This window comes from Ochotona princeps, chromosome 7 (genome assembly GCF_030435755.1).
Source record: "Ochotona princeps isolate mOchPri1 chromosome 7, mOchPri1.hap1, whole genome shotgun sequence".
Lineage (NCBI taxonomy): Eukaryota > Metazoa > Chordata > Mammalia > Lagomorpha > Ochotonidae > Ochotona > Ochotona princeps.
The window spans coordinates 57,595,959-57,608,994 of NC_080838.1; the positions used below are offsets into that span (position 1 = coordinate 57,595,959).

General features: G+C 39.6%; 1 protein-coding gene across 1 annotated transcript; it reads right to left on the reverse strand.

Moving 5' to 3' along the window:
- Nucleotides 1–313: 313 nt before the first annotated feature.
- Nucleotides 314–5,291, reverse strand: DSPP (dentin sialophosphoprotein). Its single transcript, XM_058666642.1, has 4 exons — nucleotides 5,241–5,291; nucleotides 4,031–4,117; nucleotides 2,632–3,558; nucleotides 314–2,221 (listed from the first exon to the last, which is right to left on the reverse strand). Exons 1-4 carry the CDS (start codon nucleotides 5,289–5,291, stop codon nucleotides 314–316), a joined length of 2,973 nt encoding a protein of 990 aa, XP_058522625.1.
- Between the last annotated feature and the right edge of the window lie 7,745 nt (nucleotides 5,292–13,036).

Here is a 13,036-nt window from a genome sequence, read left to right on the forward strand (position 1 = left end):
AGATGTAATAGCTGCTGTGTTGTTTTTTTCACATTGCAAATACATTTTCCACAGATTTACACTTTAAAAAATCTCTTCAGAACATGGATACCTTCCAATAGACATGTACTAAAGATTATGCATTCATATTCTCTAAGAGAAGTGAGACTTGATTCCAAATATGGCAGCTTGTCTTGATTTCCCTTGTTGCTTTTCAGGATGCTTTCTGTGTCTTGTTTATTCCTCCCCTTTCTTTACTTTCATTGAAATCTTTATTTCCTACTAATTACTCTTCAGTTCTAACAAGAAGAATCTTGGGGGTATTTCCTTTGTTCTAGTCATCACTGGTTGAGTGATTACTATCACTGCCTTCACTGACACTGTCACTGTCACTTCTACTGCTGTTGCCATTACCAGGCTTGTTCTGGTTGTCACTGTCATCACTGCTGTCAGAGGTGCTTTCACTGCTGTCTCTATCACTGCTGTCACTGCTGTCACTGTCACTGTTGCTGCTGTCACTGTCACTGTCGCTGCTGTCACTATCACTGCTGTCACTATCACTGCTATCACTGTCACTGCTATCACTGTCACGGCTGTCATTGTCACTGCTGTCACTGTCACTGCTGTCACTATCACTGCTATCACTGCTGTCACTGTCACTGCTGTCACTGCTGTCACTGTCACTGTCACTGCTGTTGCTATCACTGTTGTCACTATTCCTGCTGTCACTATCACTGCTGTCACTGCTGTCACTACTGTCTGATTTGCTGTCACTGTCACTGCTATCGCTGCTATCACTGTCACTGTTATCACTGCTGTCACTGCTGTCTGATTTGCTGTCACTTTCACTACTGTCACTATTACCATTGTCATTACTCTCCGATTTGCTCTCACTATTGCTGCTGTCACTGCTGTCACTATCACTGCTGTCACTGCTATCACTGCTGTCACTATCACTGCTGTCACTGTCACTGGCATCACTGCTGTCACTGTCACTGCTATCGCTGCTGTCACTGTCACTGCTGTCACTGCTGTCTGATTTGCTGTCACTGTCACTGCTGTCACTGCTGTCACTGTCACTGTTGTCACTGCTGTCACTGCTGTCACTGCTGTCTGATTTGCTGTCACTGTCACTGCTATCACTGTTGTCACTGTCACTGCTGTCACTGTCACTGCTGTCACTACTGTCTGATTTGCTCTCACTGTCACTGCTGTTGCTGCTGTCTGATTTGCTGTCACTCTCACTGCTATCACTGCTGTCACTATCACTGCTGTCACTATCACTGCTGTCACTGTCACTGTCACTGCTGTCACTACTGTCTGATTTGCTGTCACTGTCACTGCTATCACTGCTGTCACTATCACTGCTGTCACTGTCACTGCTATCACTGCTGTCACTATCACTGCTGTCACTGTCACTGCTATCACTGCTGTCACTATCACTGCTGTCACTGTCACTGCTATCACTGCTGTCACTGTCACTGCTGTCACTACTGTCTGATTTGCTGTCACTGTCACTGTCACTGCTGTCACTGCTGTCACTGCTGTCACTGTCACTGCTGTCACTGCTGTCACTGCTGTCACTGCTGTCTGATTTGCTGTCACTGTCACTGCTATCACTGTTGTCACTGTCACTGCTGTCACCGTCACTGCTGTCACCCTCACTGCTGTCACTGTCACTGCTGTCACTGCTGTCTGATTTGCTCTCAGTGTCACTGGCATCACTGCTGTCTGAGTTACCATTGCTGTTGTCTGAGTTTTCATCATCATCATTTCCATTATCACCATTGTCATTACTGTCACTGTCATTGGTTTCAGATGTGCTGTCACTGTCATCATCATCTCTTTCTCCATCAGAGTCACTGCCATTGTCTTTATTTTGTGATTCATCAGAGTTGTTAGAAGTATCTCCTTGGCTACCACTGTCTTTGTCACCTTCTGAATTAGCATCATCACTGCCATTAGACTCATTGCTGCTGTTGGGATCATCTCCTTGCATTGACTCATCATCAAAATCATAACTGTTGCTGTCACTACCTGTTTTGCTGGACACTGTTTGACTTCCAGGTACCAGTTTCTGACCAGCTCCTTGAATGCTGTCAATTTCTCCTTGTTTCTTGACATTCCCTTTACTCGTGATCACTCCATCTTGTCTTTCACTTTTTTTTTCGTTAGGGAATTTTTCAGCTTCTTTTGTCATATTATTTCTGATGCCACTGCTGGGATTTTTTATTCCTATCCCCTAGAGAACAGTGAAGAAAAGAATGATTAATTACTGAATATTTAAAGCAAAATTACATTGGTCTGAAAAAGGTTTACTAGGAATAGTGACCACTGGAATTGAAGTTCAGCTTCCAGTATTTAACATTCTTTAATAAGAACTTGAAAGTATTCTGGTATTTGGATTCTGAAACAACCCATCCATGTTGATACTTAATAGGAACTTTTGCAATTACACGATGAATCTATTTAACAAGAGTTTTCTAGAATTGTAACTGAATTTGCAAAAATGTCTGATTTCTAAAATTGCTCTAAGCATTCAAGAAGCAAAAAAAAAAGGATGTCTGTCATAATTTACTTTTATGCTACCAAAAGTAAGTTGAGGGGAAGAACTTAAACTGAGACTGAAAGAAATCGACTTCAGAAACTAACCTTAACTTGGCTCTTCCCAATAGTGCTTGGTTCTGATGCTTCAGTTACTTCATTTTTCACACCTGTGCACTCTCCATGATCAAATTTCTGGGTGTGCTCTATTCTCTGGCTACCACCAGCTGCTGCAGTCCAATCCAAGTCCTCCTCCCTCTTGGAGCTGTTGTCCCCATCAGTGTTTTCAGGGCTACTGGAGTTTTGACCTGCACTATTGTCATTGTCATCTTGCTTTCTATGACCCTGCCTTTCCTGGTCTTTGCTGTTATCACTGCCTTCTCTTCCATTCCCTGCTTCTTCTCCTTCATCTTCACCGGAGCCTTGGCCTTCATCTTCTCCATTTCCACTGGGACTCCCATCAGAATTTGCCAGGCCAGCATCTTCTCCATTGCCTGGTGTTACCTCGGTCTCATTATTTCCATTAATCTGACCTTCTTTTGGAGGCACTGTGGCTCTTGTATCAACCTCATTACCTAAGGAATTCCCACTCATTTCGTCCTCGCGGTGTGTGCTGTTATTTCCTCCATTTGGGGGGACAATAGTGGCACTTTCACTGTGACTTGCATCTCCAATTTCCCTGTTTTGTGTGTCCTCTTCAGTATTGCCATAAATATCCCTCTCTCTTTCCATTCCAGCATTGTCTACAGTTCCTACTTGTCCTCTAATGCCATTTGCTGTGCTGTTATCTTCTTTTCCATGTGGCTTATCATTACTGTGAGTTTCTAGATATGCTGTGGTCCCATTTAGATCCTCAGTATTCCCCTCTCCATTGGCTAAAATGGAATATGTGGGAGAGCTCTTCCCACCCACTTCTGGCCACTCAGAGCCATTCCCTTCTTTGTGATCATCTTTGCTATACTGTTGTCTTTCTCCTTCTCTTTCTGGTGTGGGAGCATCACTTTTTCCAGCAGTGTCTTTGGTATTTAACTCATCCTGAAAAATAAAAATAATTCAGAGTGAATTGGGAGTATTGGGGGTAGAAATTTGGCACAGTGTCTAATATGCCAGTTAAAAGACCTGCATCTCATATCAGATTGCCCAGATTTGAATCCTGGATCTGCTCCTGACTCCAACCCTCTGCTAACGTACACTTTGGAAGGCAGCCAGTGATGGCTGAAATACTTGCACCCTTGCCACCCATGTCACAGAGCTGGAAGTAGTTCTCGGCTTTTGGCTTCTCGCTAGTTCAACTTTGATTGTTGTGGACATTTAGGGAGAGGGAACTGATGGAAGAGAGTCTTCTTTCTTTTCTCTCTTTCAGATAAATAAAACTTTTTGTAAGGTTATGGGTTTTATCAGGGGAAAAAGTAAATTGTAAAAATGAGTGAGCATTTTGGGAAAGTTAATGGAATCTAAAAACAAGGTAGAATAGAAAATAAAATAAAATATATATTATACGTTATACCTGTACAGGTGCTTTCGGTGTTGCAGGGAGATGTAAATTTACAGATTTGTCAATAGTATGTCTTTCCAATGGTTTTGTTTGAGGAACCTGTCAAAATAAAAATATTGAGTATTCAAAATATTCTGTCTTGCTCTCTCATTCTCTCTCTCTCTCTCTCTCTCTCACACACACACACACACACACACACACACACACGCTTTTCCCTTCATAGCAGAAAAATAACAGAAAGACCAATTCAGTATCAAATCATGTAGAAAAGGCAAGTGCCTTTTTGTAGGGCCTATGTAGATTTACTCTAAGCATATGGGTGTTTTACATTACAGGATTACCGTTTTTAATGAAACATTGACCACACCACTATTTAAGTGCCAAAGAATAGTCTTGTGAAAATGAGTAGATAGATCATTGGTGTTTTTGCACATTAGGTATCTTGAAACAGAATGCCGATTCTGTATACACTCTTGGCCAAAATTTCCATTAGATCAGGAGGAATGAACAGACCAGTGCAGAGGCAAAAGTAAGTAAAATACTTCCGTACTTCACAGGAGCACGTTGAAAAGTCTTGAGTATATTCTTGACCACATAAGTGTCAAAATGTTTAGAGTTATTAAAACTTAATGAAAATGTTAAAAATGGAGGCTTACTAATACAATTTACTTTCCTTTCTTGTTGTGCTTTGAAATAGCACAAATTTGCCACAGCAAACATGCAGAATAACTCTGTTAGTGAAACATTAGCTTAATCATATATTGAGAAATCTTATTTTATACTGCAACTCTTTCAAATTTCCTAAGTAGTGCAAACTTTATTGCTTTGTTGATAACAGAATGAACTTCACCATGGGTGAAACAAAGACATCCAAAAGTATGACATCTGAGCATTAAATTTAAGTTTATCTGAATGAATTTTCAAAATGATAATCCTCTGACAAGATATGATCTCCAATTGTAGGAATGAAAGCACAAATTGGAGCATATATTGAATTTCTTGAGACCCCCATATAATCTTGAAATATATTTAATGTAATGTGAAGTATTTAGATTCAACATATCTACAAAGTCTTAAGGAAGTTCTTTGTGTGTGTGTGTGTGTGTGTGTGTGTGTATATATTTGTGTGTGTATTTATATATTAGGCTATAAGAAATATCAAAGTCTAAAAGAAATATCAAAAATATCAAATAAGAAGTTTTCCTCATGAAGGCATACTTACTGGAATGGCCCATGCTATCGTCCAAATGCAAAAATATATTATAATCTTCATTTTCTTTAGAAATAAGGATTATAGGCTGTTTGAGAAAAACATGAAAATTTACTTATCAAGTATGAGATGAAAACCACAGTGATGCTTTATTTTGGTCTCTAAGTAGTTACACTTTTCCAGGATAAGGAATGCGTGCCCAATGTTAGAAGACTCAGGAGAGTCCAAAAGATGCCTGCTGTCATGGAGACACTTTCAGGATGCCCCAGGCTCAGTACTGGTATGGCTCCCTAGATTTGTTTTTACCTATAGCAATGAAGGGCAGCAGCCAGGCAGGCACAAAGTCCAAGACCCTACTAACTCTGAACTTTTGCTATTCATGGGGGTAAGGGCATCTCTCTCTTCCTATCCCTCCTCATCAGCTTTCATCCAGCTTTAATGAACTTCTCTAAGAGGTGCTTAAAAGATGAAGCACTTATAATCTCCACCCAGAATCTGTAGAATTGGAAGATGCTAGACTAGATGAGAGAGGCTAGTGGAAATGACTCTGGCCTCACACTTTCCGTGCAGAGACCTGACCTCAGATTCTGCCTCTGATATTTACTACTTGAGCTTGAGGAAGTGTAAGTGACTTATGAAAGTCTCTGCTTCCTATCTAGGGTGACCATCGTCTGCACCCCAAGAGGAGGCTGGGATTTAGTAGAAATCCCTGAGAACCTGCTACAGCCCTGCTACAAGATGTCTCCACGTCCTTTCTTTTTTTTAATAGTCATGGTATATTATTATTCTCTTTTTTTTTAACTTATTTATATAAAGTGAATAAACTCATGTATTTGAAATGCATATTCAGCCTTAGTGGTCCTTCCTACCCTACCCTCTTGCTTCCTTACTTTAAATTTTTTTTTTACAATGGCATATTTTTATTTCACTTTACCATCACAGGCTTAAAACATCATTAGGTAAAGAATTCAACAAATAACAAGTAGAGGAAAAAAAAAAAACTATGATTCCTCAAGAGTAAAGACCACAGGCTGTGAACAATAGTCAAATCTCCAGGTGTCAATCTCATTCATATAGATTACACTTTTTAAAAGATTTATTTATTCTACTTGCAGAGTCAGAGTTACAAAGAGGGAGATACAGAGAGAATTCTCATCTGCTGGTTCACTCCCCCAAATGGTTGCAAAAGCTGGAGCTGGGCCAGTTCAAAAAAGACTGTTGCTTTTTCCAGGTCTCCCATATGGGTGCAGGGTGGCCATTCTCCTCTGTTTTCCCAGGCCACTAGCAGGGAGCTGGATGGGAAGTAGGGCAGCTAGGACATGAACCAGCACTCATAAGGGAGGCCTCTGGCAGTAGGCTAAGCGTTACCTTTTTACACTGCTTGCTGACCCCTAGATAGATTACATTTCTTTTTGAGTCTCTGTGTATCAGTTACCACAGATTGGGGAAAACATAATATTTGTCTTTTTGGACTGCCTTATTTCAATAGTAGGATACACATGCCATGATACACTATTCAGACATAAAATAAAAACCAAATAGAATTCTGATTTTCATAACAAATTGGACGCAGCTGAAAATCCTTGTGTCTCCCACTTTTTCACATCCAGCAGCCCTTGCACATCTTGCTGGGAACACACTGCACTGCATTAAAATCTCCTGGTTGTTTGCAAGTTCACCTGTCCTACGGTAAGCTCCTGATGCCCAGGAAAGTCCCTTGGTCATCACTGGATTCTAATGCAAAGTACAGGTGGCACTCATAAGTGTTATTGAGCAATTAAAACTTATTGGTATAAATAGAATCTCACACTCTCTTTTATAGATGACAGCCATTAGGCTGTGGCATTTCTAAAATATACAATTCATCCTTGTTGGAATGCAAACTCAGAAATGACTTAATCTTTGTTTCTTAATATATTGGAATAGACATTCTCTAATCTGTGTGACTCAAAAGAGTCCCTATTGACTACAATTTGTATTTCTTGATGTCATGAGAGTGTTGCTACAGAAAGGAGAGTTTTTCTCCTACTGCATGCACTCTCTCCAGATTTAAAGATTGCAAGGTTGCATGCCATAATACATGATTTACTGAATTTAAAGGCAGTAGTGGAAATGCAATAAAACTTCTGTAAACATCAAATCTTTTGAATTGCTGATACATTCTACCAAGAGAGAAGATAGATGTCCAGAGGTAGTATGAAAAACAAAAGGAGAAGAAGGAGGAGGAGGAGGAAAAAAAGAAAAGGAGGAGAAGAAAAAGAAGAAAAAAGAGAAGAATTGCTTCCTCTTGTACTTGTTCAGCAGCAAGCCAGGAATTGTCAGACCTTCAAAACTGCTGAGGCTGAGATGACCTGAGGACATGTGTAATCCAGAGCTCTAGGGCACACATGCTTGAAGTCAGCTGTTTATTAAGCAGAGCTGGTGTTGTTGTGTACAATCCCAGATCTAATTATGACATAGATACAGCAGAAGACCAGGCTACACTGTGATTTGGAGGAGCCACCCTGTCCTGGAGGAGCACCTGTGAGAGGGCCAGAGATGTACATTGCCATTTTAAGACTGTAATTAAAGGGAGCAGGTATTTAGTGTAGTCGTTTATACACCCACATCAAAATGGGACTATCTGGGTCCAATTCCCAGCTCCAGTACTTAACTCCAGCTCTCCAGCTTCTTAGTGATATACAGCATAGGAGGTAGCAGGGATGGTTCAAATCACTGGGTCTCTGACATCTGTGTGTGAAACATTAACTGAATTCCTAGCTTCCAGTTTTGGTCCTGGCCTTTTTGAGGAGTGAGCCAAAAGACGGGAATTCTTTGTCCCTCTTTCTTCTGGTACTTTCCCCATTCATCAAATAAGCAAGTAAAAATTCTAAAGGGAATGCACTGCTATCCAACGTGCTCTCAACTCCACTACAGAATCATTACACAGAGATGTTCTTCACTGCTACCAAGGCAGGCAACAGACTTGAATGGCTACTACAGAAGTAGCCAGATGATGCTAGCCTGAAACAGAAGCTTCAGAACTGTAGGAATACTCTTCAGATGATCACATTTATTATCATATATGAAAGGAGGCCTAGAAACTAGCATGCAAATTTGGACAAATATTAAATGGTGAAAACTGGTGCATAATTAAAGTCTTCTCTGAAAGTCCACAGAGGGCTTTTATAGTCTATCATCTAGCTTTTTTTTTTTTGTCAAAAGTAACCAGTGAATTGATAAGTATCTAATTTTCACTTCAGACTGCTGATTCTTCTGTGACAGGCTTTTCTTCTCCCAGAGCTACCATAATGGTTTTTAATGGATAATGAGTGTAACAGAAATTAAAATCTCTAGATACTCAGAGTAGAAGAAGCATTTTAATCTAACCTTTAAAATTCTAACATCAAATGCCATTCCCATGTCAAAAGCTCATTTTACGAAGTTCAAAAAATTCAATGTAAAAAAGATGCATTCATTCATTCATTTAACAGAAGTGAAGGCCTAATCTTCATACTGAATAACAGAAATAGATCAGGCCTGCACTTCCTGAAGGGTATTGCTGTGTGGATTATCCAGACTTTGAAATAAATGTAGAAGAATGTGTTAAATCAAATTCTTAAATCCATGTTTATTTATTTAGTGTTATTGTTGTTACTACTTTTAAGATGAAATAACTGTTCCTTGTCTTTTTTATTACATCTCATCACATCTTAGCATTGCAATATGGATAGCAGAAAAATTGCTTTCATTAGATTTAGGGTTCTTAAACATACTTTTCCTAGATAAAAAGAAATGTAACAGAGAACTTTTAATGGTACATATAGTATTCTTATCATTCATGTTATAATTAATATTTCAGGTTTCAAATATTTACATGCTCCATTGATTGTGCGCATGTTCTAACTGTAAGTAATTGATGTCTCCACAACATATTGGTTGTGAAAAATAAAGTTCACCTTTTCAGGCTGCAGCTGTTTATCAACTGTGATTAGCATTTCTTATCACACAAGTTTCTATCACCTTTTAATACATCCTCTTGATAGGACAAATCAAAAGGGGAGAGATAAATTTAATCATAAAGGGCTATTTACTTCTAAAACCAATTGTCTTCCCTGAAATGTAAAGTTATTTCTAGAGGAATCAGTTGGTTCTGAGTAGAGGCTGTTCCATCTTACCTTAAAAGCCTTCAAGGGGACTATGAAACTCCAAAGTTCCTTAATCTTTGTCTTTGAGGTTCAGAGTGGCACACTGTCCTGGAGTTTCTCATACCATTTTTGTACCTGCCGAAATTTAAACTCAGTTTGATAGTTTTGTCAACCAATCACTGTTTTGGATCCCTGATATGGGGTTATAAAGTGTCACTGTACCTATGAAGCCCATAATAATTCCCACTTCCTTCTCTTGCTGATACGTATTTGCTCACTGGACCATTTGGTTCCAAAGGGACTACACTTACTTTCACTTAATTAAATAGCTCCTGGAAAGGCTGTTTTGCATCTTAAATATAGAGACTCAGTGTAACATATCTGAAAAGAGCCACTTAACTCTGTCACCCTGACATTTCTCGTCTTGCTAAGGTTGGCAATCTAAGAAAACTCTAGGTTTCTTTAGTAAATACAACTGCCTATTTAAGATCCCTATCATTCCTGAAGTAGATATTAAAGTGTCTGTGCTATAATTCAAGACACTGGCCACATGTAACAGGCTTGATATTATCTGAGGGAGGTTTAACGGTCTATAAATAGTCATGACCATGAAACCGCACTGATCTAATCAAGTGATATGAAATGATAACAATATATTAGTTTAGTATTCAAGTTAAATTTTTCAAATTCATATTCAGAACACCAAAACTTATTGTAAAATATACAGAAGTGCAAAAGTGTGTGTAAAAACTACAAATTTAGCTTTCAATTAGCACTTGGCAAGCTATGGCAACTGGGGAGTGCAAACTGGATAAGCATTTCTAACAAAATTTTGGTACCACAACTTAACATCCCCTTGAATGAGCATACTGATAGGTAATTCCTAAACCATCTCCAGTTCTTGCATTTAAAACTTCACAATTTCTAAGTCTTCTTGTATTTGTTTAGATTTTTCAGGAATAAAATAATATTTTTATGCTAAAATTTCAAAGATAGAAGCATCTAAAGCAACCAGTACTATGCAACTGCCCAACAGTATAATCTCCAGACTTTACATATAGGAATAATATGCAAGTGAAATTGTGTGTGTATTTTTTTTATTTTTCAAGTATTTTTTTAAAGATTTATTTATTTTTTATTACAAAGTCAGATATACAGAGAGGAGGAGAGACAGATAGGAAGATCTTCCGTCCGATGATTCACTCCCCAAGTGAGCCGCAACGGGCCGGTGCGCGCCAATCCGATGCCGGGAACCTGGAACCTCTTCCAGGTCTCCCACGCGGGTGCAGGGTCCCAAAGCATTGGGCCGTCCTCGACTGCTTTCCCAGGCCACAAGCAGGGAGCTGGATGGGAAGTGGAGCTTCCGGGATTAGAACCTGCGCCCATATGTGATCCCGGGGCTTTCAAGGCGAGGACTTCAGCCGCTAGGCCACGCCGCCGGGCCCTTTCAAGTATTTTTAATAAACATGTTCTAAATTTTAAAAACTTTTTAGCAGTAATTATACACATTTGTGGGCCACAATGTGAGATTTCAATGCATGAATACAAATGCACCAATTAGGGCCCAGTGCTGAGGCCTAGAGGCTAAAGTTCTAGCGTTGAAAGCACCAGGATCCCATTTAGTCAGCACTTCTAATCCCAGCAGCTCCACTTCCCATCCAGCTCCCTGGGAAAGCAGCTGAGGATGGCCCAATGCCAAGGGACTCTGCACCCACGTGGGAGACCTGGAGGAGGTTCCTGACTCCTGGCTTCGGATCAGCACAGCATTGGCCATTGCAGTCGCTTAGGGAGTGAATCATCGGATGGAAGATCTTACTCTCTGTCTCTCCTCCTCTCTGTATATCTGACTTTGCAATAAAAATGAATTAATTCTTTAAAAACAAAATGCACTGATTAAATCAGGAAGACTAGCACTTCTTTTGTCTGTCATGATTTTATGATTGAAGTCTTCGTGTTTCTCTCTTCCATTTTTTCAGAAAATATCCAGGCTCAGATGGGGTATTATCACCTCATTGCATCAGGTAACACTGGGAACTGTTACCTTCTAAAATGATTTGGAAGTCATTAGCCAACCTCTATTTATTCTCAGGCTCTAGTAATTACTATTCTGTTCAAATCGACAATTTTTTTAGCTTTTGCAAGTTACTGAAAACATGTTAGCATTTGTTTTTCTGCGTTGGAATTATGTCATTTAATATAACGTCCTGTAGTTCCATTCATCTGGTTGCAAGCCATAGAATTTCATTCTCTTTTTTAAAAAGCGATTTATTTATTTTTATTGGAAAGTCAGATATACAGAGAGGAGAAGAGTCATAGAGGAAGATCTTCCATCTTCTGGTTCACTCCCCAAATGGCCTCAATGGCCAGAGTTGAGCCAATCTGAAGCCAGGAGCCAGGAGCCTCTTCTGGACCTACCACTGTACAGAGTCCCAAGGCTTTGGGCCATCCTCGACTGCTTTCCCCGGCCACAGGCAGGGAGCTGGATGGGAAGTGGAGCAGCTGGAATATGATTAAGCACCCATATGAGGCCCTGGCAGACGCAAAGCAAAGACTTTAGCCACTAAGATACTGTGCTGAGCCCCAGGATTTCATGCTTTATATATGGATTTCAGATATACAATTTTAAAAGAAGAGTAATACTTCCTTTCTCTCCTTCCTTTCTTACTGATAAGAAAAATAAATTCAAAAAAATGGTAAGTTGAATGAAAGGAAACAATAAATGTCTGAATTTAAATTAATAGCACAGAAAACAGGAAAAACTGTAGAACAAATCAATAAGGCCAAAAGCTGATTACTTGAAGAACTCAACACAATTTAGAAGGCCCTATCCCAGACTACTCAGAGAAATGAAACAGGAGATACAAGATAGCAAAATCAGAAATCAGAGAGCTAGCAATACAGATTACTATAGATGGTCTACAAAAATTTTACAAACCATAAGGTAATATGACAACTTCATGCTAATATATTAACAATTTAGATATAATTAATAGAAACCATAAAACACTAAAAAATACCTCGTGGGAGAAAAATAAAAATAAATAACTTGAACCAACCGTATTTATTAAATTCGATTCAGAGACTTTTTTTTTTAGATTTTATTTATTTTTATTTGAAAGGTAGATTTATAGAGACAGAAAGATTTTCAATCACTGGTTCTTTCCAAAAATGGCCAAAATGGCCAGAGCTGAGGTAGCCCAAAGCCAGGAGCCTGAAGTTTCTTCCAGATCTTCCATGTGGGTGCAGGGTTCCAAGGACCTGAGCCATGTTTTGCTGCTTTCAAAGCACCTTGCAGGGAGCTGGATGAGAAGTGGAGCAACCAAAGACTGAGCCAGTGCCCATTTACGACGTGGACACTGCCAGCACAAGTGTAATGTACTATCACCTTCGTGCCTGTCCCAAATTCAGAGTTTAATATTCACAAAACTTTGAGCCAAATTGCTTCACTGATGAATTGTATTACGTATTTAAAGAAGGTATGCCAATCCTACACAAACTATTCTGGAAAATTGAAAAGAAAAAAATGCTTCCTTGTGCAGGCCGTCGTGGGCAGCGTCAGGACAGCTCCGTGTCTGGGGGAGCCGGAGCATGATGGTGTGGGTGCCCTAGGCCGAGGCCGGATGTAATGTTGCAGCACGAAGGTGCCTTATGTGGATCGTCAGAATTGCATCTGTGGATTTC